This window comes from Taurulus bubalis, assembly GCF_910589615.1.
Source record: "Taurulus bubalis genome assembly, chromosome: 21".
In the NCBI taxonomy this organism is placed as follows: Eukaryota; Metazoa; Chordata; class Actinopteri; order Perciformes; family Cottidae; genus Taurulus; species Taurulus bubalis.
Window position 1 is genome coordinate 10,568,440 of NC_136609.1, and position 24,775 is coordinate 10,593,214.

The window sequence follows — 24,775 nt, forward strand, 5'->3', positions numbered from 1 at the left end:
GAGTTTATTGGGTTTATGTGTGTGTGTGCATCAGAAAGTAAAGTGTTTTCTCTTGCATATTCAGCAGAGCAGCTGCTGTGTCTACTGTATGTGTGTGTGTGTGTGTTTGTCACACGCACACAAACACACACACTCGTGTTGCGCACGTTTCCCTGTCACTGTCGCGACCTCCCATTACCGTGAAACACATTCATTCGCCAGCCTTTAAACTTCAACCCCGAATCTTCATCCTTCGCCCTGTAATCGCCCGCTTTCACCCGCTGACACACACACACACACACACACGCGCACACACACGCTGAAGCTAAAGGCCAAAGTCAATGAGTTCCTGACACCTTTCTTAGTGCGTCTAACTGCTCTCCGCCCCTCTCCGCCGTACATTGTCGGGATGAAATTGGGGTGAAAAGTCCTCGCCCTCCTGCTCACGCTTCCCGCTGAAAAGCCAGCTGCTCGGCACAGCGGGGTGAACAGGTTCAGCCTCCGCCCCATCCTCGTCCAACCTAAACTCTCTCCCCTCTATCTCCTGGAGGAGAGCCCACAGCAGTAGCGGTGGCGAGGCGACGTCTTTCAATATTTTAAGCGGCTTGGGCTAATCTTTGCCGCTCAGGTTTGTTTTGAAAGCATTGCCGCGGGAATAAAGACGGAGCGACAGCGCCCCACCTCCTGTTTGCGCGCTCTCGCGTACGCAGAAAGTCAACCGGGATGTACACACACTCTTGCGTAACTGCACAGTTTCACCCCTCACGCAAACACACACACCAGCATGTCTGCGACCCGGAGCTAATCCACCTTGGCCTTGCGAGATTGTGCCACTGACCTGCTTTCGCTGCTCTTTTTTTGCCTCCCCCCCCCACCCCTTCGTTTGCTTCTGCGCTAACCCTGAGGTTTGATGCTGTAATGAGGGACAAAGCCTGCAGCGGTGGCCACGTGTTACACAACACCTGCACGGCAAAAGCAGGGGGGTAAACACAGACGAGAGGCATGTACGAATGAACTATGTCGGCACGGCGCCACAGTTGCACTTAGCGGTCTGTGGACGTGATCGGGGTGCCGAGCGGCCCTCTCCGCCTGGCACTGTGTGAGGAGGAAGAAGAGTTTTTCCGCTCCACTGTTCCCTTTATCTCCCCCACCCTCCCCTCCTACTCCTCCCCCCCCCCCCCCCCCCCCTCTCTCTCTCTTTCTCTTTCGCTGCTCGCCGCTCTTTTGTTTCTCCGTGCCTTTTTCCAGCCAAGGCCCCCATTCTCTCGCCCCAGTCATTGTGTGGGGTAATGAAGATTAGCCAGCCCGCCGCACACAATGGGGTCCCCACATCCGGAGCACAGACTCCCCAAATCCCGCCGCAAGCTGCTAACCCCGGTGTAAAACCACTGTTGTCGCCGCCCCCCCCCCCCTATACATACACATGCATGCTGAGGTTGGTTGGCAAACATGTCCACTCTGCCGTGTTGAAAGCAAATGGCTGAAATGTCTCCTGATTAGATTAGGACGCTTTTGACAGCTGAGAGGGAGCGCTTGGCGACTCATGCGCCGATAAACAGCAGCTCACCCAAATCCAGTTAAAGTGAGACAGAGTTCCCCTCCCCAGCGAGTGCAACACGGCTCCACTCGTCGGGATTATACCCCCACCCTTCCTCCATGCCCTGCCATTCTCCTCTCCACTCCAATCTCGCCCTCCTCTCCCCATCATCCATCGTCTTCGGTCTCCAGATGCTTCTTCGCCAACTCTTCTGTTCCCTCCTCGATCCTATTTCACCCTCACCTCTCCGGTCCTCGACTTAATACCAGAACAAAAGACGTTTTTCCACACTTTGTCACAAGCCATTTAGATGGAGCCGCAGAGGTCTCTATTCGCGGTGCACTTGTTGTACCCGGAGCCTAAGACCTCTTAATAAGACGCTAAACGTCGGGCGGATCTTCACAAATCTGTTTACTTGTCGAGCGACGTTCAACATTTGCAGGATACACGCGTTGCTTTGTCTGTGTGCAAAGATAAATTATTCAGAAGTGACAGCAGGAGAGAAAAGCAGCATGTCCACTCATTTGGGAAGCCAGCGACTGGATCAGTTTGTTCCCAACCATTTCTTAAATAGCGGGGGTTCTTCATGTTATGTGATGGTCCCTCGTGCCCGGGGTGATGCGGATGTGTGCTTTCTGTTGTGTCTGCTCGGAGAAGGCAATGGGGAAATGTCTCTCTGCTCCATTAAGCAGAGGTCACAGGTTTTTTTTGCGCTCTGAGTGCTCCATCATTGTGGCTTTCCTGCGAGATGAAAGGGGCTTTGAAGATTCCCCATCAGGCGCAAACCACACGTGCACTTGTGGCGCCAACCTGCAGCCGCCGAGGGTCGAAACTGATCCTCATGAAACAATCAGGTACAATCCCCACGTCCAGGAGGAATGCAACGCTAAATGTTTAGCCCAACATGACAAAATTGAAAATTTCTGCCTGAGAGGCGTTTCAAGCGTCTATTAGCGCATCCATCCCAACGACAATTGACTGTGTGCAAAGAGGGGTGTCGGGTTTACAACCATATGTGCATTATTCCCTCAAACTCTGTCAGCAAATTGTGATTTAACAACTGGCAGTGTCTGTTATCAGCCTGGAGCCCACGCTGTGTAAAACCGCCTGGAGGTGCTGCGTTGCCAGGCTTTGACGGAGAGGCTGACGGCGGCCCTGATTATTGCTGTGAGGCTAATGTCGCCTGATAAGGCCGCGTGTGTAATTAAGCTGTTTCCGCGGCGCGTTATCTGGAGCTAGGTGAGGCTCGGCTGCCTGGAGAGATGGAGCTGTTAGTCAGTGAGGAGGAGGACGCCTGCCTCCTGTCTGCGCCTCATAACTCTCCCCTCCTCCCCCACTCTAATCTAGCTTTTTTTTCTGCTTTTGCACCTGTAGAAGATGCTGTGGCTTCACCCTTCACTCCCTTCACTGTCCCCGCTTGCACAGAGGCCCCTTTAACCTGTCTGTCTCGCAGATAAATGAGCTCTGTCTCTCCCCTCTAGCTCTGTCTCTTTGTGTCTCTGCTCCCTCCGTCTCGTCCTTTTTGCCCTCGTTGCCGCCGAGCCCCGTCGGGGCATCAGGAGATCCCTTCCGGCCAAACGCTGCGGCCCCCTGCCGCGCTCTCCGCTGAGAATAACAGGGCGAAGCGAGGGCGCTCGGCTACTCGGATCAGTGTCGAGGAAAATGAAGCGTTATCCCCCCCCGTCCCCCCCTACTCCTGGCCCCCGTAGGCAGGTTCCCCCCGATGAGGCCATGCTGCTCTCAGAGGAGTCTGAAATCTGGGGCCTCTGAGTGAGTGCAGGGGAAGGAGCAAAAACCCCGAAGGGCAGCTTACACACAGGGGGAGAAGGGGGGTTTCTAAGATTTGGTGAGGGTGGTGGGGTTTGTGTAAGTATTGCTCAGTGAAGCTATAGATTACCGTCTCTGTCAGCTGCGACGGCCACTCCTGATGAGCTCCTGCACGGTATCATTCCGTATCGATTAGGCACCGCGACGCCAACACACAAAGGCTGTTGGCGAGATGGCCAGCGCCTCGGGCTACCGGTCATTTAGCTGTCACCTCAAAGTGATGGCTTGGCCCGGCTCGACAGATCAATGGGAGACTATAACACGCTACGGCCGGATGAGACACACGTGCACACACACACACACACACACACACGCACACACGGTCGCGTCCACGCACGTACACACTCCGAAAGACGCGCCCGCGCAAACTTTTCTTTCCCGATTAAAGTGCCAAGCGTGGCGCTGAATTACAAACTGCAATAACAAAGTCGGCCGTAAACACACAGTCAGTTAAACAGTGAGTCGTAAAAATGAAATCAAAACCATAAGGAGAAAAAAATAAAAAGGGTAAGACAATTTCGTTACCCGGTTCACTGCAGGCCAGATTTCCCCTCCTGGGAACCAAACCGAGGCCCTCGTCTGCTCTTTGATCGATGACGTGCGATTTAAATAAACAGACGCGAAGCTGCGGAGAAGACGGCGTTAATTTATCCGTGACGCTTTCCTGAAACCTGAAAGTGCTTTTGTTGACTAAACCCAACTTCCTGTGTCGACTGTTTATTTCAAAAACGACCAAAACTGATGCTATGGGTACGTAGAGCGTCATAGTTTGAAGCCTTGGCCAACAAATGTATACAGCCTCGAAAACGCACTCAACAAATACAATATTAGAGAGTTCCAAGTCTAAAAAAATACCGGGGAACAAAAACGCTCGTTCACTTTCTACATTTTAAAGAGGAGACGCTGTCACGTATGTATGCACAGGAAGTATGCAGCTGGAGCCAGCCGCCGGTTAGCTTAGCTTAGCGTAATGAGTGGAAACAGGGGGAAATATCTAGCCTCCATAATGAAAGTTTTGTCAGGTCTATATCCTAAGCAGGAAAGACAATCTACATATTCCATAATGATGAAGATGCTTCAGGGAATCATGGGTCATCTTTGAAAAGATGTGACAACCCCCCCAAACTTAATGAATTTAACAATAGTGCTCCCCTCCAGCTCAGGGCCCCCCTCGTAGTCCTGCCCTTTTCAACCCTGCTAGCGTCAGCGCTGGATATTATTATTCATAGCACCTTGTCTTTATCACGGCATCTGTAAAAACTGAACATGATTATCCTAAAATTAATGAGCCGTATCCACCCCATTACATTTATCTGTTTAGTGGTGTTTTGGGGCTTCCTTTGGGGCATTATGCATGCTCTTCTGTTCATATTTATAACCCAGGCTTTTTATTAGCGACATAGCGGGGTGCTAACAGTTGGGAGGCAGCCCGCGCTTTGATGGTGATGGCAGGCGGCGCGGCGCAGGCCAAATGTGAAGGGAGGAGAGAGGATCAGCTGCCAGGCCGAGGGCCCCGTGGACGAGGGGAGGAGGAGAGAGAAAGGCTTTTATTTTATAACCCAAGAGCCAGAGAAGTAGAAGTTGGTGAAACAGGACTGGTTCACAGCTCTCCGCCTGCTTGACTTTGCGAGAAGCGTGTCTTGTGATCAGCGAGTATTTGTCACACCTGCTGTATTTTTAGCCTCTCGAACGGCAGGTGTGTTCTACATGTGTGACTCAGTGTGTGTGTGTGTGTGTGTGTGTGTGTGTGTGTGTGTGTGTGTGTGTGTGTGTGTGCAGAAAAACAAACACAAAGTGCATCTGAAGACGGATCGCTTTTTCCTTTTAGCATTTTCAGTTTAAATATGCTAAGAGTTCAAATATGCTAAGAGGAAGGTTGATGTAAAACGGTGCAGTGACCTGACCCTAAATGCAGCACAGTTATATAACATATATTTTCAAAAAGCTTGTATTTCTTTGACATCCTTGAAAGATGACAGCGACTGAAGCCGCAGCTAAAAATCATCAAGGACATTAGCCGTGCTCAACTCATCAACCTTTCTTCGAAATGACATAAGTTATGGCAAGAAAACTAGAAGAAACGTCGATGTCAGACAGCTATTTGAATAATCGTGTCATCATTTTTATTTCTTTTTAAATTATGGGGTAGAAATTAATTAATTACCGCCCTGTGGTGACAATACATTGTGATACAGCCGGGTCACTGTAATCGTAATCTCATGGTCAAAGCAACAACGGCACCTTGCAGCTTAGATTTCATGCCTCACCGCTCAAACTTCAATCAGTCTCTTGGCAAAACCTGAAAGTGACTCGCGGTGAACAAAATTGGTTTCATTCAACTCTTTTTGATGGATCTCGATCGGACTTTGCATGAGTGTAAATTACACTATTAATACTGGCTGTGTTCCATTTAGCTGCTCTGGTTTCAGGGTCCTGGTATTGTGCACAGTTTAGGCCATTTGGTCATCTATAGAGGGCCTTAGTCAAAAGAAACCTATTTGCATGTTTTTTTGCAGGAACAACCCAGACAGCCAGGATTGCCTGCACACACATCTGACGGGCGTCCAAGCCCTCTGTATCACGTTGAGGGCACTGGTTTTGGTACTGGCACCGCAGTTTTTCAAACAATACCGAGCCCTTGTGACCACGCTCCTGAAGCCGCTGATGACTGTCTGGTTCCAAAGAGATGCTTGACAATATGGACTCTGGTTCCAAGTCCCCCTCCACCTCCCACCCAAGGGGTTCGGAGGTGGAGGTGGGCCTGCTGGAGCATCCATTGGATTGTCTCAGCTTATCCTGGCTCACACGAAGGCATCATCCCCGAAAGCCTTTGAGGAAATGGACGCTGGCGCCAATTGATGTTGGCTCTCCAGATCGGCGTTTGTCCAAACAGAGCTGGAGCGAGCCACGAGCGCTCCTTTATCTTGTGCGACGCTTTTGGCGCTAGATTCCTTGCCTAAACACACACACACACACACACACACACACACGTTGCATATTCACATTCACTTTAGGCCACGAGATCAGCCAAGAGAGTTTATGCCTGCGCGTAGGTGTTCGCACAAACACACACACACAAAACGTAATTACGCATAATTATGCTACTCACACATACGTGCGTGCTTGCAAAATGATGTGCATACACACACACACACACACACTAGCATAATCACATGCAGCCACATTGAGTGTGCGTACACCCACACTGCACACACAGGAACCAGGAAGCTGATCAACTGCATGACCTTCTCCCTTACGATGTTAATGTCACCACCTGGGGGAGGAGGGTGGTGGAGGGGGTGGGGGCCGATAGAGTGATGGGGAGAAAAGAAGGGGGGATGGATGGAAAGAAAGAACCCCCCCTCCCCTCCCCTTCCCTTCCTCACCTGCAGCCTCTTTCCCCCTATTACATGTCAAACATTCCCCTCGTGTACACACACTTATGAGTACAGTATGCGGCCTCGGGTCGCAACCTAACATTCGGTGTGCGTCAACCCCTTTTCCTGTGGCTTGCCCCGCCGACCGGATCCTGTTATGCCAAATGTCACACTTTCAAAAAGGATTCACCCCCCCGTGGAGAAAACTAAGTCAACTCCGTCCTTCGCTCTTTCTACCAAGCCTCCATCTCTCCTCTCCTGCCTCCTTCACCTTGTCCCTCCATCCCTCTCCTCCTCCTATTTCCTCTTCTTCTTCACCTTCCAGTCAGCCCCCCTCCCCTCAATCCTCTCGCTTATCCGTTTCTATCCTCTTTTCCGCTCCCTTGAACTATCTCTACCTCACTGACACACACACACACACACGCTCACCTCGGTTTGCAGTCCTCAGCGTTTTGCTGAATAAAGTCCCCTTTAACTGGCTGGTTTTAGCAGATAATTAGCCCTCACCTTGGGAGAGGAGGAGACGACAATGAGAAGAAAAGGGAGAGAGAGAATTGGGTGATTTGGGGGAATTGATAGGGGGCTAAAGTAGAAGGATGAGACAGGTGGAGGGGTTCGAAATATATAATCGGACATGTTGTGTGTTTTTTATGAACATGTAGCTCTACACTTAACGAGCCGGCGCGTGCTACTCTTCATCATGTAAAAGAAGGAAATATTGAATTCACGATTGACATAAAGGAAACAGGAGAGGCCTCTCACATAGCGCATTAAAAGGAGTTTTTTTTGTTTTTTTAAAGCCATCCCAGCCAAAAACAACAACACAAAAAGCATGTAGGAGGAGGCACGGCACATTATCTTCACTTTCACTCTGTAGATGTGGTCTGGAGCAGCTTTTTAATTTGATGTCAGTATGCAAATACTGTAAACAGTAGAAAAAAATATGAAAAAACAACTCCAAATCCCTTTTTGTTCCTGGAAGAAGATGACTTAGAGGAGAAATTACACTCCCTTAGCAACAGACACCCCCCTCCAAAATAAAGTGCCGCGTTTATTTTTAGAAGGTGCAAACAAGCAACTTGTGTGTGTGTGTGTGAGATTGTAAATGTCTCTGATGTGTTCAGTCTGCACAACCCTATTCCTGATAATGGGACTTGCTGCTCTGTCTGTCAGCGCCTATTTACACACAAATGAAGTGGCGAGTAGCACGAGCCCAGTGGAGCTGCTAGCCTCCATCTCAGCTGTCAAAACGTGTTAGCGGCTACAAGCGAAACACAACGATCCCTGGGATCAAACTGCCGCCGTCCGTTCAAACATAATGGCTTCATCCTTGGACACGGAGCGTCTTCTTCCCCTCGCCGGCTCTCCTCTTCCAACCCTCCGCCAGCTTGTTGTAAAGTAATAGACTTCTCGGGATGCCAGTTCACACAAATCGGGGATGTAGCCTTTTATTTGCCCTCTGAGGGGAGAGGTGTAATAGGGATGAAGCAGACCATAACTACAGCTGAATAAATCTTCCTATCTTGGCTCAGTGGAAGCCGGTGCACACATGGCTTGTCAAAGCTCTATAAAATGTTGTTTGATAGGAGTTCTGTTCAGTTTAGGACTTCTCCTCCCGCCATCCGGGCGGCTCGCTTTCGTTCCGCGCCGCAGCGGTTGCAATCAATCAGTGTGTAATCAGCCGTCGAGCTGGAGCTGCCAGGTAATCCTGGCTGTCTTGGTGGCTATCTGTGCGTGTGTGCATGTGACAGCTGGCAGAGCTGCTAAGTTGCCTGTCTGGGTGAGTGGATGGCACCATGCAGATTCCCCCCCTCCGCATATATCGGGGCGATCTGAGGGTTGTTGAAATTGTCGAGTGGGATTCGTGAGAGTGAGAGAAGGGCATTTTCAGTGCCGCTGCCCAAACGTGGGAACTCTTGAGTCTAACGTGAGTCTTTTCTCTCCCGCAGACCTGCCTTGAATTGGAGCGCTACCTGCAGACGGAGCCCAAGCGTCTGACGGAGCTCTTCGACCAGGACCTGGATGGCCTCCTGACTCCGGCCTACCTGAAGGAGGACGGCGAGGAGGAGCTCCCCAGCTTGCCCATCCTCCCGGAGCCCCTGAGCCCACCTCCAGTCATCCCCTGCCCAACGCAGAAGAACGTCCCCTCCACCGGCGCAATGAAAAGAGACCTCAAACTAAGAGGCCAGGGGCTGGAAAGCGTAGAAGGGATGGAAGGGGTCCACCAGGCCCAGCTGAGCGCCGTCACCTCCCTGACGCCGCCGTCGTCGCCAGAACTGGGCCGCCACCTCGTCAAATCCAACCAGACACTGACGGCGTCGGCGGACGGGACGCTTACCCTGAAGCTGGTGGCCAGGAAGGTGGGGCTCAGCGCGGCGCGGCTGGTGGCGGCGCACGCGCTGCCCGTCCGGATGAAGGACGAAGAGGAGGGGGCGCCGTGCGTCATCGGGGTCGGGGAGCTACCGGAGAACAAGAAGAGGATCCACCGCTGTCAGTTCAACGGCTGCAGGAAGGTGTACACCAAGAGCTCCCACCTAAAGGCCCATCAGAGGACGCATACAGGTGAGAAATAGTCACATTGTACTATAACTGAAAGAAAAGGCAGCAGCAGATGGAATATTGTGCAGCTATTTCTGGTCTGCGAGCACAATAAGAGTTCAAATCAATCAATAATCCTATTTTTTTTAGTTTGCACAAGGGAGTAAAAAGCACATTTCATTGCGTAATACTCATTAACTTCAAGATTGGTTCAATAAAATTGCCCACTCGCGCATTAAGTGTAAATGTACATGCTTGTATCTGTGTAGGAGTTGTACAGAGACACAAGGGTACACACTCTGTATATAGTTTGTGAATATGAGCATATTAGTTGGTGCACTTTCCAGCGTAATGTCAGTAAGTGCCCCCATGAGACTTCCAGCCAGGCGGCTCTGAGGACGCCTCTCTCGCCAGAGCCGGCCACTTGATACACCTGCAGGTAATAAAACTGATTGACACTCATTGTCGGTGACAAGCTGAAAAGACTCAATCCTGCAGCACAGAAACGGACTCGGAGCCAGAAACGGACTTTGGTCTTTTAGGGGAATTAAACACTTTTCTACAAAATGTGGGCTGCTTTCAACACGTACATTTACATCTACCTCCATCTATCTATTTATGTGAGCCCTGCATGCATTCATTCATTCATGTATTCACCTTTTCAGCGAGCCAGCCAAATCCCAGAGTTCCTAGATAACCTGCCTTGAGATAATTGAGGGAAATCTCCCCGCTTCACATTTTTGAAACAAGTCCAAAATGCACATATAGTGATAAGAAATGTAAAGAGAGAAGGGGGGGAAAAAACAGCCAAGTAATCACAGAACAGGCTTAAATATCCTCATGTAAGATAAAAAAAAGCGGTGATTTAGGAAAAACGCACCTCTCGAACTTCTCGGTGCCAAACCAGGACGGGTCCTCCTAGTCAAGGTTCTTCTCAAGAAGGAAGGGGGAGGGTTCAGGAGTTATAACTCTCCCGCTCTTCCATCTCAATCCCAAACCACTCAGACCCCTGTCGAGGAGCTGTCCTCCGTCTGAGTAACTGCACAGTGATGGATGGATTGACCTGGATAGGCTGCCATTTCCCCGCTTTATTCCCGGCCCTCCCGTCCTCTGTGCGCTCTGTACTGTAAGTCTAGGTCAGTGGCCCTCTGTCCGGGGTTGTCTGATTTCACAGGGGGCAGTAATGGGATCAGTTTAACGCCAGGAAAATATGTGTCAAATGTGATGGTGTATTATTACCTAAGTGGGCAGGTGATGAGGGATTCCGTCTGTGCGCTTATTCCCGATCATGAAAGCAAAGGGAACACAATGATAGTCCGCGTTAACAGGGTCCGGGTTCAGCGCCCCTTCTGCCTTCAGGTCTCCATCACACCGAGCATGTCGAGGGTTTGTTTGAGCGTCTTCATCGGGAAGGTGAGGACGATGAAGTCTGGGGGAAATAATTGGGCTGCAATGGCGGGAAACCCGTCCTCTAAGAGAGGTGTTCAGGGGTATAATGACATGAATATGACCGTATATGCTTGGAATAACACATTAATTAAATGCATGGTGGACTGGCGTCTGGATGCTATTGTATATATAGCTGCTTCAACCCGTGGAGGTACAGCAGATAGCGTCCATTATGCTAAATGAGGTTACAGGAAGTCTTATTAAATTCTCTTGCTCCCGACCATCTAACTCCATAAACTTAAAGGTTGACGGATCACCAGAGCTGTCTAATTTAGAGGCCTCACACGGCTTGTTTACAAGCTCTGGCTTGCTTGTATTTCCCGGGGAGGTGTGTGTGTGTGTGTGTGAATATGAATAAATCCAACTTGTCAGCGGCTATATGTCGTGAATGAAGAAAACACGGCGTATGTGTGATCACACCCTCGGTGGCACATCACCACAGGTTTGGGGCGTCATCCCGACTGGAACAAAGGGCACGGACACGCGATCATTGATTTCCCCAGTGTGGCATGTCTGTGCTGGACTCGGTGCCAACTGGGCCGGCGCTGGGAGGCCGGGGATGCTGATGCTGTCCAGTCACAATATCCACTGTAGCCAGGAGATGGACTAGAAGGATAAAACAAGTGAATCAGGAATTTGGAGATCATCTAAAGTGTTCTGAAATGGCACAAACTCAGTTCATAATGATATGAAGCGTGTTTTTTTTCTTCTATATTGCTCAGAATTGTTGTTACGTGATATGAAAAAGAAAAGAAAAACAGGACTTTCACCCAGGAGACCCAAATGAATGTCCTGTGTAAAACGTATTATATGGTAGCTTGTCAATAAGTAAATAATGTTTGTGACATGGTTTCCGTTACTCTCTTTATGTATGTATTTTACTTATTTTATTCCCAAACTTTGGCCGTGACCATTTTACAACAATAACCGTAGTTTTGTTCTGAAATAAAGCTTGAAATGCATCTCATGACAGCATTTTCTTTAAAGTAGTTTGCTATTTATACGCCTTCCCTTGAGATCATGTCACATGGTTGCATCTTTCTCTTTCTCTCTATCAGATATTGATGTGATTTAATGACACAATATTACATATAGCACCCCCACCCTGAGTTTATCCTTTCCTTGTCAATTAAGGTGCTTTGGTTAAAAGCTTCCACCCAAAGAACATCTGTCTCGTTATTCCGACCAGGAAAGCAGCACGATGACGGGGGGGAATGTCGACATGCGATGACACAAAGAAAACACAAAAGCTAAAGAAAAGGCAGGAGGAGAGCAGATCGTGACGTGGGGTGAAACAAAGAGTAGATGAAGACGGAAGACGGGGAGGGGGAGGTACAGTGGAGCGACCCTCTTCAGAAAGAGACAGCAGTGCCACAGGCTCCCCATTCACTGAGCCATTATCCTGACAAGTTTAAAGATGTCATTACTCAAATCCTCTTTTTCTTAGTTGTTATTTCCATAAATTACCGACGGAGAAAAGGCTACGATTTAATCTGGAATTAGACGGGCTGAGTTGAAATGACAGTGCCCTGTAGAGCTTTTTGTGAATAGGCTTATGGCAGATAAGGAATGGTACAATTAGATTTTGGGAAGGGTGAGGGAACGGGTAAAACTGTTGGCTTCTTCTCTCTCTCTCTAGTTCTCTCCTTATGTCAGTCTTCTCGTAACATCCCTCTCTACATGCTTCTCTCTCTCGCTCTTATTATATTGCTTCGCTCTTTGCCCCCTCTCTCTCTCTCAGATTGTAAAACTGCACTATAATGTTCAGGTATCTAATACTCTTTAGGCCATGCCTTTTATGTTGTATATGCATAAATAATATCAGATAAAAATAACACTTTTCCTTGTTCAAGTCAAACTTTTAAGCACACTTGGCTGATTTTCTTTACAAATGAACCGGTTTCGCCCACATTTATAAAGATGCCGTGTTCTCCTAATGGGGTACTTTCTTCACTCAGTCTTATTCAAATTGAATGATGACATTCACGAGTGCAATTATGTTTATTGATACACAGTTGATGGCAACAATGATAAGTGTTCGTCTTTCAGCTCCAGTTCTCCATCATCCTCACGCCTCTCCCCAACATGCTTTATTCCTCCATCACTCGGCCCATCTATCACCCTTCTCCCTCCAAAGCCGTTTCTCTGGTCCTCCACGATGCGGCGGTTCTAGAGCTGTGGGCCGGCGCCTCGTGAAGCGCTCTCCGAGAGCCTCTAATGACCTCTGAGACCCGGATGCCCTGCCTCAGCTCCAGCTAATGGAGGGAATGCAATTATCTTCAACACTGGCACCTGAGAGGCTGGAGTGAACGCCTGTGTGTGTGTGTGTGTGTGTGTGTGTGTGTGTGTGTGTGTGTGTGTGTGTGTGTGTGTGTGTGTGTGTGTGTGTGTGAGAGAGAGCATTCGGAAGTAACAGATTACACATAATGGGATTACAGTGACTCGGGGAAACACCCAGCTATCAGATTACCAGTGAGAAATATGTGAATGCTTATTTGATTATTAAAAAGAAGAAAAAACAAAAACCTTTTCAAGGGGGAAAAAGCATTTTGATTGCGCAACATTTCCCCCTAAAATGAGTGAATGCCGTCAGCTAATGGGGATTTTATCAAATGACGCAGAGTAAATAATGGGCTTCAGCAACGGCGCTGACCACGATCCCGATTCTTTAAATCAGAAGAAATAATCCACTTATGGCTTCATAATCTACATTATATGTTTTACAGGCAAAGTAATCCCAAAGTAAGCGAGCGTAATCAGATTACGTCGCTGAGTCGGAGATAATCCGCTGGATTAGGTTTGTGATTGCCGTTTAAATCTGCCAATCAGCCGGACTCTATGAATCATTGCATTTAAAAAGTAACCTTCCCCGTCCAGTGTGTGTGTGCGAGTGTGTGTTTGAGTGTGTGTTTGAGTGTGCACCTGCCTGTTTGTAGGAGGGCATCTTGAGGGAGAGGAGGAGGGGGGGGGGCTCTGTTGCTAGGCAATGGGGGGCAGCGTATCGTTGGAGGAGTCGGTAGCTGAGTGGTTATGTACCGCTGCAGGCTCTGGTCTCTTCCCTCTCCTCCTCCACCACCACCACCACCACCACCACCCGCTCCTCCCTCCCCCATCTTGCCCTGCACGGCTCCGCGGTTATCGTCGCTAGGCAACTGCCTCCGTGCTCTGCCAGCGTGCTCGGTAATTGGCCGGTGGCACGGCGCCGTGCCGTTGCCAGATCCAGCCAGCTGCACTGACTACTGCCTCCTCATGTTTTCAGTGTACACTCTCCTCACACACACACACACACCCCGCCCCCTCGCTCCCGTTGCTAGGCAACACATTCAGGCATTCCTGCCTCTCGGGAATTTCATTGGCCAGATCGGGATGGCCCAGACCCGCTGCTCTGGGTGTTTTTTTTTTTGGGAAGCGAGGCAGAATGAAGGGATACGTGTCCACAGTGTGGAAATGCATAGATGGCTCAAAAGGGGGCGGGGCTATTTTAAATTATACTCCATAAACCAGTTTACTGGGCAGTATTCTACCTGAAACAAAGTCATTTCACACATCAGAGTTGACTTGATGTAAATCATACAAAAATGATGTAAAAAAAAGTCCAAATGAATAATACTTGATCAGGCGTCGTCACTTTGTATTCATCAGCGGTGCTTTTTGCCTCCTGGAGGTCATTCCTTCCTCTCTTGTTCATTTAGCACCTCATCACGGCTGCAGCCTCCTGCACCGTGTTTCTCACCATCGAGCCGGACAGGATTCCAGTGAACAGGGCTTGGGCAGGTCACGCGTTCAGCTTTGCATTTCAGGACAAATTTGCCATGAAATTGCAGTTCATTCATACAGTATACATTATTGATTTCTCTTCTTTTTTTTAATACCTTCTGCCCCACGAAACAAATCTGTGCACAATGAGTGCATTTCACTCTCGCTCGTCTCAATCTGGACTGCAGTCGCTACAGCGATTGTGTCCCTTTTTTTTGGGGAGTGGTGGGGGGGGTGATCACATTCAACAAATTAAAGCCTGTGTTTGTGCCGAAGCCACTCGAGCAGAGCTGGTCAGTGTGCCAGCGCGTCTGCATTCAGCCACGAGCCGCCCGGTCCAGATGGGATGTGACTGATGCAGGTGACATCTTCGGAGCTGGACGCAGCTGGCGGATTGTGGGTTCTTTGCCATTATGCCGTGCGACTGGCCTAATTATCACCGCCCCGCTCCCCCGCCGGCATATCTGCAGCCTCTTCTGCCTTAATCCACTTCTGCAGCACTTCTCTCCTACTCCACTTTTTCCCCCCTCCTGGTCTCATCTCACCTCCACGTCTCACTCCTCTCATCCACCTTGCCGCTAATCCCTCATCCTCTCTCCCTCTCCACTTCTTCTCTCGCTCCACTTCCCTCTACCCTCTGCGTGTTCAGCAAGACCGGAGACCGGTGGGAGCTTCTCCGGCTCTCTTTTCAGCCCCCTAAAAAAGAGGGAGACATGGGATATTTAGCGGTGAAATGGAACGCTAACTCAAATAATATACAGGGAATAAGAAGAATCTCTGGGCAAAATATATCAAACAACTTTATATTTGGATTCACGAGTCCACAACTGTACCACAGACAGGTTTTTGCATGCGTGTGATTGGTGGATGAGCGATGCAATAGGTGCTTATGCATGTTTTTGTTTCCCCACCCAGGTGAGAAGCCGTACAAGTGCTCGTGGGAGGGCTGCGAGTGGCGATTCGCCCGGAGCGACGAGCTGACGAGGCACTACCGCAAACACACCGGCGCCAAGCCTTTTAAGTGCAACCACTGTGACAGGTCTGTCAAAACACAGCTCTCCCTCCTTTCCTCTCTGCCTTCTATGTGTTTTTTTCTTTTCTTCTCCCATTTTCCAAGTGTCATTTGAAGTACTTCCAGGAGCGCAGCGGGCTGTTTTTTCCCGTTGTGTTTTGCACACAGTTTGGTTTAGTAAAGCAGCGCTACAAGATGCCGGTAACACACACACCCCAAACATGTTTTTGGTGCTGACCCAATTTCAAAGTGTGCTGGCAGGATTACTAATGTGTGCTCCTCCGCAACACACGCAAGACTCAACCTGCTCAGTCGTTCACTGGGAACCCGAAGGTTGCTTATTCTGCTCCGTACCCGCTTTAGGCCCCGTGCAGCATATTAATGCGTCGGGCCTTGATTTGGAGGTTGCTTTCGCACTGGGACAGAGGTGTAAAATGTCTGTAGAACCCATTATCACACATCCTGGTGGAGAATATTAATTTGAATGAGACATTTTGAATTTTGAATGAAACACTCTGGGTAACTGGAGCGTCTACAAACACACAAACTGTGATAGTCGTTTTTTGAGGGCGAGATGAAGATTAATTCAGATGTGGAGGGTGACTTTTTTTAACAATAAAGCATGTAAATATGTTCTAGTAGAACATCTAAATACAAGTATGTCCCTTTTAAACAAAAGTTTACTTTTTAATAGACCATAATAACATCAGTTATAGTTCCATGGTGATCAATGATGATTCATAATCCACTAATAGAGTCAATATTTACAATTTATGCATCATTTATGAAGTATTCCTTATTGAAGAAAGGCACTAGTTTTGGTGCGTTGGACATTAGAGAGGAAAAAAGTATTTGGGGAATTTCCGAGACCACCAAGAGCCAAAATACAGGTGTGTGTGTGTGTGTGTGTCTATGTGTGTGTGTGTCTATGTGTGGGAGTGTGTGTTACTGTAAATAAAGCCTCAGCTGGCCCGGTGATTGGAGAGAGGATCCTGTAAACCGGATGATTCCGGGTCTGATCCCCGTGACCCGAGCGCCGAGTGTCCTTGAGCGGCGGCAAACACACAATATCCGCTCCAAAACCCTTCTGGAAAATGTAATCGTTCAGGAGATTGATGCTTTCAGGAATGCGTCTCGTGCCACTTCCTGTTACAAAGGAGGACACAACCCCGCCGATCTTTAGCGGATCTTTGAAGAGTTGATGCGACTCCGCGTCCTAATTAGCCGCCCCGGCTCCTGTTTAATTATGAACCACAGCAAAATGTTAATTTGCAGGGCTCCGGTGGCAAAATCATCAAACATTCAGCGGCCATTATGAACAGATCAGCTCGACTCAGACACAAAAATCTTTACTCCTATTTTAATTACGCCCTGCTGTCTGTGATCCGGCCCTCGGTGACACCTCTGGGATCTCTGAGCAATATTGACGACGGGCGCCACCTCCGTGTTTAAGGCAAGGCACCCCCGGGTGAAGATGTGGGCGAAGGAGTCCCTTAAAGCTAATACAAAACACTATTAGTGTTATGCTGCATCTGTGTTCACGTCACACTAAATTACTTTACTAAATAAAACAATGTAGTGTTTCCAATTAGTGTGTAAAACACTTTCTTGAAACACTAATTTGGCAAAGTGCCTCCGAACCCAAAGACCTCATAATTTAGGCTTCTATGGGCCTCTACATGGAAATAATGATTGCATTTTTTAATTTTCATTATGCCACATGCATGCAGTTTCGTCAATATATATATATCTATATACATATATGTAAAAAAGACAAATGTATCTACAACAGTACGTTACATACAACATTATTTAGGTATTCATGAAGCTGAAAATGAACAAAGACGACATCCAATGTCAAAAAAAGCAATATATGTGTGTGTGTGTGTGTGTGTGTGTGTGTGTGTGTGTGTGTGTGTGTGTGTGTGTGTGTGTGTGTGTGTGTGTGTGACCTCTTGAATCATGTATAGGTTCATTATGAGAGGACAAAAAAGAAAGCACTCTTCACCTGCTGTACTTTGCCCGACTGTTTATGTGAGAGTGTGAGTCTTGGTCATCCATGCGTGTGTGTGTGTGTGTGTGTGTGTGTGTGTGTGTGTGTGTGTGTGTGTGTGTGTGTGTGTGGTAGCAGAAGGCCAGGCAGAGTCAACTTAATCAGGTCTCAGCTGGACAGACTGTAAATACAGTATCTCTCCCTCCTCGCCCCTGATTTCCCACCTCCCCTCCCTCCCCAGACACCACCACCTCCCTGCAGGCACATCCCTAATTCGGGCCCACCTCTGTCATGTGTCACAAGGCGCCCAACCCCTCCAGCCCAACACACACACACACACACACACACACACACACGCACACACACCCTGCTGAGATGAAGAAAGAGGGGATACAGGGGAGACAGAGAAGACGGGGTGGAAGATTGAAGATGAGGAGGGAGGAGGGGACAGACCCACGGTGTGCCAGCTGGTGTCGTGCCCCCGAGTCGTGACTCATACTTTACCATCTGTCTCTCCGAGCGCACACACACACAGAATAACACACACACACACAGCCCTCTATGTCTCCTGAGCCATCCATTGATCTCACATGTGTGTGTACGCAGCAAACAGGGACACACATGCAGGTGTGTCAGTAAGACAGATGACTGGTGGCTCATCACAGTGTAACTCCCCCTCTTGGCCAAACACTGATTCATCTAGACATCTTAGACAGTTGCCTCTGTCTCCGTGGGAAGAGACAATCTGAAGCTGTTGTCAAAAAGAACAGAAAAAATCAACAGTTGCAGGAGCTGTGAGAGGGAGTCTGACTCCCAAACTGGGGTTTTATATATAAATGCTTTGGATGAATTGTGTTTTTACTCATTTGAAACGTTATTTCATCTGAGGAATGATTACCAAATTACTTGTGAGGAGTGTTCACAAAGCCCCATTTAAGTAAATGTCAATCTAGCACTAATTCAGCAATTTGTAGTGTTTTTTCCATTTCGGCATAAACACCCGGTCTTTATGGACACAATATATTCTGCACTTAACTTCATTTCAAACACATTTCCTGCAGCAATTTGGGGAGCAATTTTCTCGAGTCTTGTTTCCTGTTTTCTCCCAAACAGTATTTAAACCGCAGCACTTTCGTAAACTCCGAGAAACGAGTCTCCATCTCAAATACTTGTTAACGCACACTAATCACCAGAACTCGCTGCTTCCCAATTACCTCAAAAAGAAAAGCAACCCTCGCCGTTTGAAAAGCACTCGTCTGGGGAGGGGAGCTGTAGTATTTGTTCAGCTAGCGCGCAACAGAAATGCTGTTGATCTAGCTCTCCTATGATGGCTGCATCTTTACGGAAGCACGCATGGAATAAACAGAACATACATTTTGCCAATTTGTGGCAATCAGGTTGAAATAATCAAACATTTTTTAACGCACTCGTGGAAGGAACATAGGCCAGCGCACTTCCAGAGCAATTCTGCCTGATTTCAGAAGAGAGGCTTCGATTCATCTAATAAGCTAACGTTTTACGGCACATGTTTTGCATGCTGCTTCTTTTTTTTCCTCCCCTCTCTTTCTCTCTCCCCCCTTTCCTCGCCGTTTCACCACATCCATCTGCGGGCTCTCTAGTTATTCATGCCGCAGCTGAAGTCATTAGGAGTGCTGCTGAAAATGCTGATTATGAATTAGTTACACATATACTAATTGCGTGTGCATCAGCGCTCACTAGCTAACAGCAACATTTAGCTCAATCGACAAAACAAACTGCTTGGTAACAACCTAACAGGCTGTTCTCTGTTTGCCTCCCTTTGGTTGCAGGTGTTTCTCGCGGTCGGATCACTTGGCGCTACACATGAAGAGGCACATCTGAGAGAGGTCAGCGGGAGAAGGGGATGGAGGCGGAGTGGAGGAATGAGAGGGAGCATCATCTGCAGAGAAACACCACCATGGATGTGAGAGAGAGAGCGAAAGAGAGAGCGGCATGGACTCAAAAGAACACTAGATTTGGTCATTCTGGCCGAGAGGGAGAGGCGCCACCTCGTGAAATGCCTGGCGTGGACGAGGCAGAGGCGGACGCCGCCCGGCGGACGGCGGACCACGTGCCCGTAGCCGGCGGCTCTTTGTCGTCCCTCGGTCGAAAACTCTTCCAAAAAATGTCGGCCCTGTCCGGTGCAGCACGGGCCAGCGAGCTCGCCGCCGGACCAGTTGTACAGTCATTTCCCGCGCGCTGACAGCAGAACTGCTGTTTGTATATTTCCTCGTCTGAGAACGGACCTTGAGCTGAGGAGAGCGGTTACGCTCCAGCAGTAGCTGAAACGGCTTCATCTCACAGGGTAAAGCGAGCAAGAAAAGCAGACTTTCTCTCCCTCAAACCTGCCACAGCCTTTTTACAAATCGCCAAAGGGTTTATCATTTTATCTATAAGACGGATAATAATTTGTCAATTTTTCCTCCGACCTTTGTCACATCTGCCAACTGGATCCATTTATAAGTCCTTCTGGTCCGATGGCATCGGGGCACTTGTTTGATCGGAGCGTTAGATTGGATTTCTGTGTTGCACTGATGTGCCGTAGAGACAGATTGAGGTCATCCAGAGGACCGGCCTGCTTTATGAGCATCATCCATTGAGGGTTTCCACAGGATGAGGCTAACTAATCTACTCTGGGAAACGCTGTTCATCCCAGAGAATGTCATCTGACACCGAGCGTCTCAAGAGATCTCTTCAGCATCTCGGCTCCTACGAGTTGTTTGCGAGGAACTGTTGCACAATTGAGTCTTTGTAAACTTTTTTTGTAAAAAAAAAAAAAAAAAAATGCCCCACCGTCTTGGACTGGGACGGTGGCGTCCACATGCCGTCGGAAAGTGCGGACAGCCACATGCACAAGTCGAAAAAGCAGCTAAGCGGACTGCGATAGCACACCGGACGCAAACAAAGGCCACTATGTATGATAAAGGCGATATTGTTTCTAAGAAAAGATTCTCCTTTTGGTTCAAAACAGACAGTTTAAAAGACAATTTTTGAAGAACACATTGGAAATGGATGCAGCCAAAAAAGAAGTGTCTACTGTTGATGCCTGAAATGATCTCTTTGGCCTTTTGAGAGTGATTGGCACCCAACTGGCCACCGGGCTGAGGAGGTTTTTTTGTTGTCCTGTTCGCACCACCCATGCAGAACTCTTCCAACTTCATTTCAGAAAATAAAAAGCAGCATTCAGCTCTCCTAATCGGACCCTATGCATATCCAAGAGCATCCTGCTGACTTCCTGACCGCACATGTACGTCTGAATGCAGATTGATGGGCACGGAAGGACACAAATTCAATCAATTGGGTCGCTCTTCGCCGAGCAAATCAATGTGAATGTATCTGTTGTTAGTCTGTACGTTGCTGGGCCCATGAAAAGACCATTTGTGTTGATACGGTAGATTCCTTTTTTTCTTTCACAGTAGATACGAATGTCTTGACTTGGAATAACTCGCGGGTCACGGCTGGGAGCTTCTGGCATTTTACTGGTCCCACTGGGGAGGTCATGGAGTGCATGTTTCCAGTGGGAGGCTGACACGGGAACAGCCTGCTCCGTCAGCACATGATAACTGCCCCATCAGCTCATGAAACTGCAGCGGAGTGAAACCCACACACGAGACACATACATACGCTCCCAGAAAACTGGCATTAACATTTGTCCTTGGCGGTCGGTTTGTCCCGACACAACAGAGACGCATCACGTCTAGTTTTGGCTCTGCGTCTCGTCTTTAATCCACAAATGGATTTCGGATGATCATCGACTCGACTCGCATGAAACAAACCGACAGCTCGGACGAAAGGAGATTGTCGGGATTCTGACGAACGCGAACGTGTTGTTCTTTATTTTGCAAGCCTCGTAATGCCCGCGGCGAGGCGCACAGCAGTCTGCCTTTAGGAGACGGAGGCAGCAAATTGATTTCACTCTGTATACCAGAGGCGCATTTCAATTTGGGGTATGAATGCATTCCAGCTCAATCATATCGAGACATGATCTGTCTGCGGCTCTGGAAGTAGAAGCTCCCGCTTCGCATAAATATTGAACTCCTTCTGTCTAAACGTGCAAATAAGGCCGGCTCGCTTTTACATTGAACATCGAGGTGACAGGCCGAGACAGGAGGGGTAGAAAGCAACTGGTTTGACCAGACATTCTCACTGGGCATCCGGGTTGCAGCTACAACACACATCAGTGCTACCATTCGTTGCGCTTGTGGGCGTTAATAAAAAAAAAAAAAAAAAAAAAAAAAAAAAAAGTAGAAAATGAGTTGAGGCGAGAATGTCTGAGCAGGTTTGTGGTTCTCCTGCTTAGCCCCACCCTCCACGTGGAAGATGAAATGAAGAATAAGCAGTTTAATTTATTGCATCATCAATGGCAGCTCTACTTGTGTGTTTCAGTATTCCAAACGGGAACTTTCCCGTTGGACTGAATGGTTGTGAATGTGTGGGAATGTGCAGAACTGGAGTGTTTTTTTTGTTTTGTTTGTGTTCATGTTCTGTACCAATCATAGACTGAAACACTGGCTGTGTTCTCCGTGGTGACTGAGACTTTACGGGGCCGAGACGTGGGACATATTCACCTGGCGGGACAATTGCAACAAAAAAATAATTGGACTTTCTCAAACTCAAAGACTGGGATTTCAAATGTGAAACGTGTTTTCTGGAAATAATTAAAAAAAAAAGGTTGTTTCATGTCGTCCCAGACGGTGCGGTTCAGTGTCATCTTAATGAATGATTGTCGATTCTGCTGTGCCTGTGTGTTCTTCGTCTGTTTGTATTTGCACTCTGAATTTTTTGGGAAAAGATCACTTGCATATCTGATGTTTTCTGTCCGCTTGTACACACACACACACACACACACACACACACACACACACACACACACACACTCACACACACACACACCACCACTTCACACGGTGATGAAAAAGCACCGATCACAAAGTCTGTATAGTAGCTGTTTTTTTAGCACAAATGTACACACTCAGATTCACACACCAAACGACATGCATGCAGACACTCCCTGAACACACACATTCATACACACACACACACACACACACACACACACAAAGCACACCCTGAACGTACTCACACACACATGCACACACACTGTCCGTCCTTCTTATATGTATTTTACCGTTTCTCATGCCACCTTGTGAGAGTCAGAGATCCAGACTGCAGCTCTTGAGAGAGAGACACACACATTGCTATGTGTGACACCACCTCTGTTTCCACCAGGTCTGAATTTTGAATCAAACAAACTCCCTTTTTCTACCAGCATTCCCTCATTGCTCCCCCTCCCTCCATTTTCTCAGATATGATCCCTTTCAACTCCTGTCCTCTGTCCAACTCCCCCTCCCCCTCCCCCTCCCCCTTCTTCCACCTTTATCCTCCGTTGTCTTTCTCCTTTTCTTTCGCTGTACAAAGTGTTTCAAATTTATCATTTGTATATTATGATGTATGGGTGCGATAATGTTCTTTATTATGGAAAAATGAGAAAGATTTATTTTTGTTACCGGTTTGTTTCATAATTCCTTTTTTAAATTGGTATTGTAATATCTCTATGCAAGGAAACTGTTCGGTGAATCGTTTTTATTTAAGAATGTAATTATGTGTAATAAATGGTAGAAGCAGTTTGGCATGGAGTATTCACGCTTCTTGGCTGGTCTGTTAATGGCGGTTTCATCCGGCGACAATATGCACCTAATCGTCGGCCCTCTCACTCAATTTCTCTTATCCGTCTCAATCACAGGGCCATTCAGTTTGCAAACAATGAGCGCTTAGCGTACATCCACACACCCTGATGCTTCTATTCCCACTGACCAGACAACCTCGAAGGAGTGGCTGGTGGAGGTGTGCTGCATTTTTAGAGTTAATCGTGCAAACCTATTTAATTTACTCCCTCCTGTTTCTGCTATTTTAAGCAACCCACCCCTGGATGGATAAAAAAAAAAGCAGAAAAAAGCCTCTGATTTATCGCTCCTTCTGATCAAACAGAGGAAATAGGCTAGAATGCCTTCCCTTTGCTTGAATGCACTCCCTCGTTGTCTCCCTCTGAGGGAGCTACGGCATGTTAATTACATCTGCTACCAACCAAGGTGATGACTTATCCGCTATTCCTGCCTTTTGACCATGACTAGCTGATAAAAGGGTAATCGAATAACTAATGGCTAATTAGGGAGTAATTACTCCCTGGTAAATGGCCCTATGCAGTGAGTTAATTCTCCTTGGGTCTGGCGGTGAGAAACTCCCATAAGGTTTTTTGTTTCATTTAATGCTCCCTAATTGAAATGGGCACCATCATCAAGAAGCTTACATGTATCTGTCGAACTTAATGTTCTTTTATCTGTAATTACAGACAGCCCCTGCATTATCTACCTCACTACACCTACTACGTCAATCCCAGAGACACATTATGAAATTAGAAACGATGGGAGTCATTTTTCAGTAAAGGTCGCACCCTTCCATGCGATGAAGACGAGGTTGTGTGTGAGTTCTCAGCAGAACTAGACGGCGTTAATGAGTTCCAGCAGAGAGGGGACCACATGCACATCAACACACAGAGGTCAACGCACACGTACCTATTCCCAAATGCAGCGTCACGCATGTACTGTATGTCTGCAGGCAATCTTTTTATTAACGTTTTACCCCTTTCGTCGGGCGTTTCCAGTTCTTGAGTTTGCTTTTACTTAGCGCCACCATCCCGCGTCCATTCTGGTTGCAAACAAACAAGATGGCGACGGCCAAAATGACGAATTTAGACACAGAGGGTGCCATCACAGTGACCCCGTCCACTTCTGACATGCAGTCCATGGTGATGACGTAATGTGTCCCTGAAACACACCAAAAATAAAATGAAAACACGCACGTTCTTATTTTCTAATAGCACTTGGCAGCTGGTGAATATGATATAATCAAAGCAGACACGTGGTGGAAAGCAGTGGATTTGTTATCCGGCTAATTACACCGGGGATCCCAAGCAGAATAATCTGAATAATAGACAAGCTGAGTTGATAAACACGGCTGTTGAATGCTTGGTTACATGTGCTCAGTCACCATGTCCCCCCTCTGTTGTTTCCATTAATCTGCATCAAATGATAGCGTCTATGTAAATCTGCAAGGACAATAGGATTAAAACATCCCATGATATTATCTTGTTATGGTATTCTACACATGCATGTATATCATTCAGAAGCACTTGACCTCATTGTGTGTACATCATATTGACACTGTGCATGTGTGACAGCACTATTTAAGCAGTGGGATGCTCTTATTATCTGTTGTGTGTGTAGGAATCA

General features: G+C 47.8%; 1 protein-coding gene across 1 annotated transcript in view; it reads left to right on the top strand.

The window, feature by feature from the left end:
* The window catches only part of klf7a (Kruppel like factor 7a), a gene marked incomplete at both ends in the record, with an annotated part of 28,141 nt that extends 8,813 nt beyond the window's left edge, over positions 1–19,328 (top strand). Inside the window, 3 exons of the mRNA XM_079236980.1 lie at positions 8,670–9,282; positions 15,379–15,502; positions 19,277–19,328. Coding sequence (XP_079093106.1) covers positions 8,670–9,282; positions 15,379–15,502; positions 19,277–19,328 — 789 coding nt within the window. The remainder of the gene's footprint in view (positions 1–8,669; positions 9,283–15,378; positions 15,503–19,276) is intronic.
* Between the last annotated feature and the right edge of the window lie 5,447 nt (positions 19,329–24,775).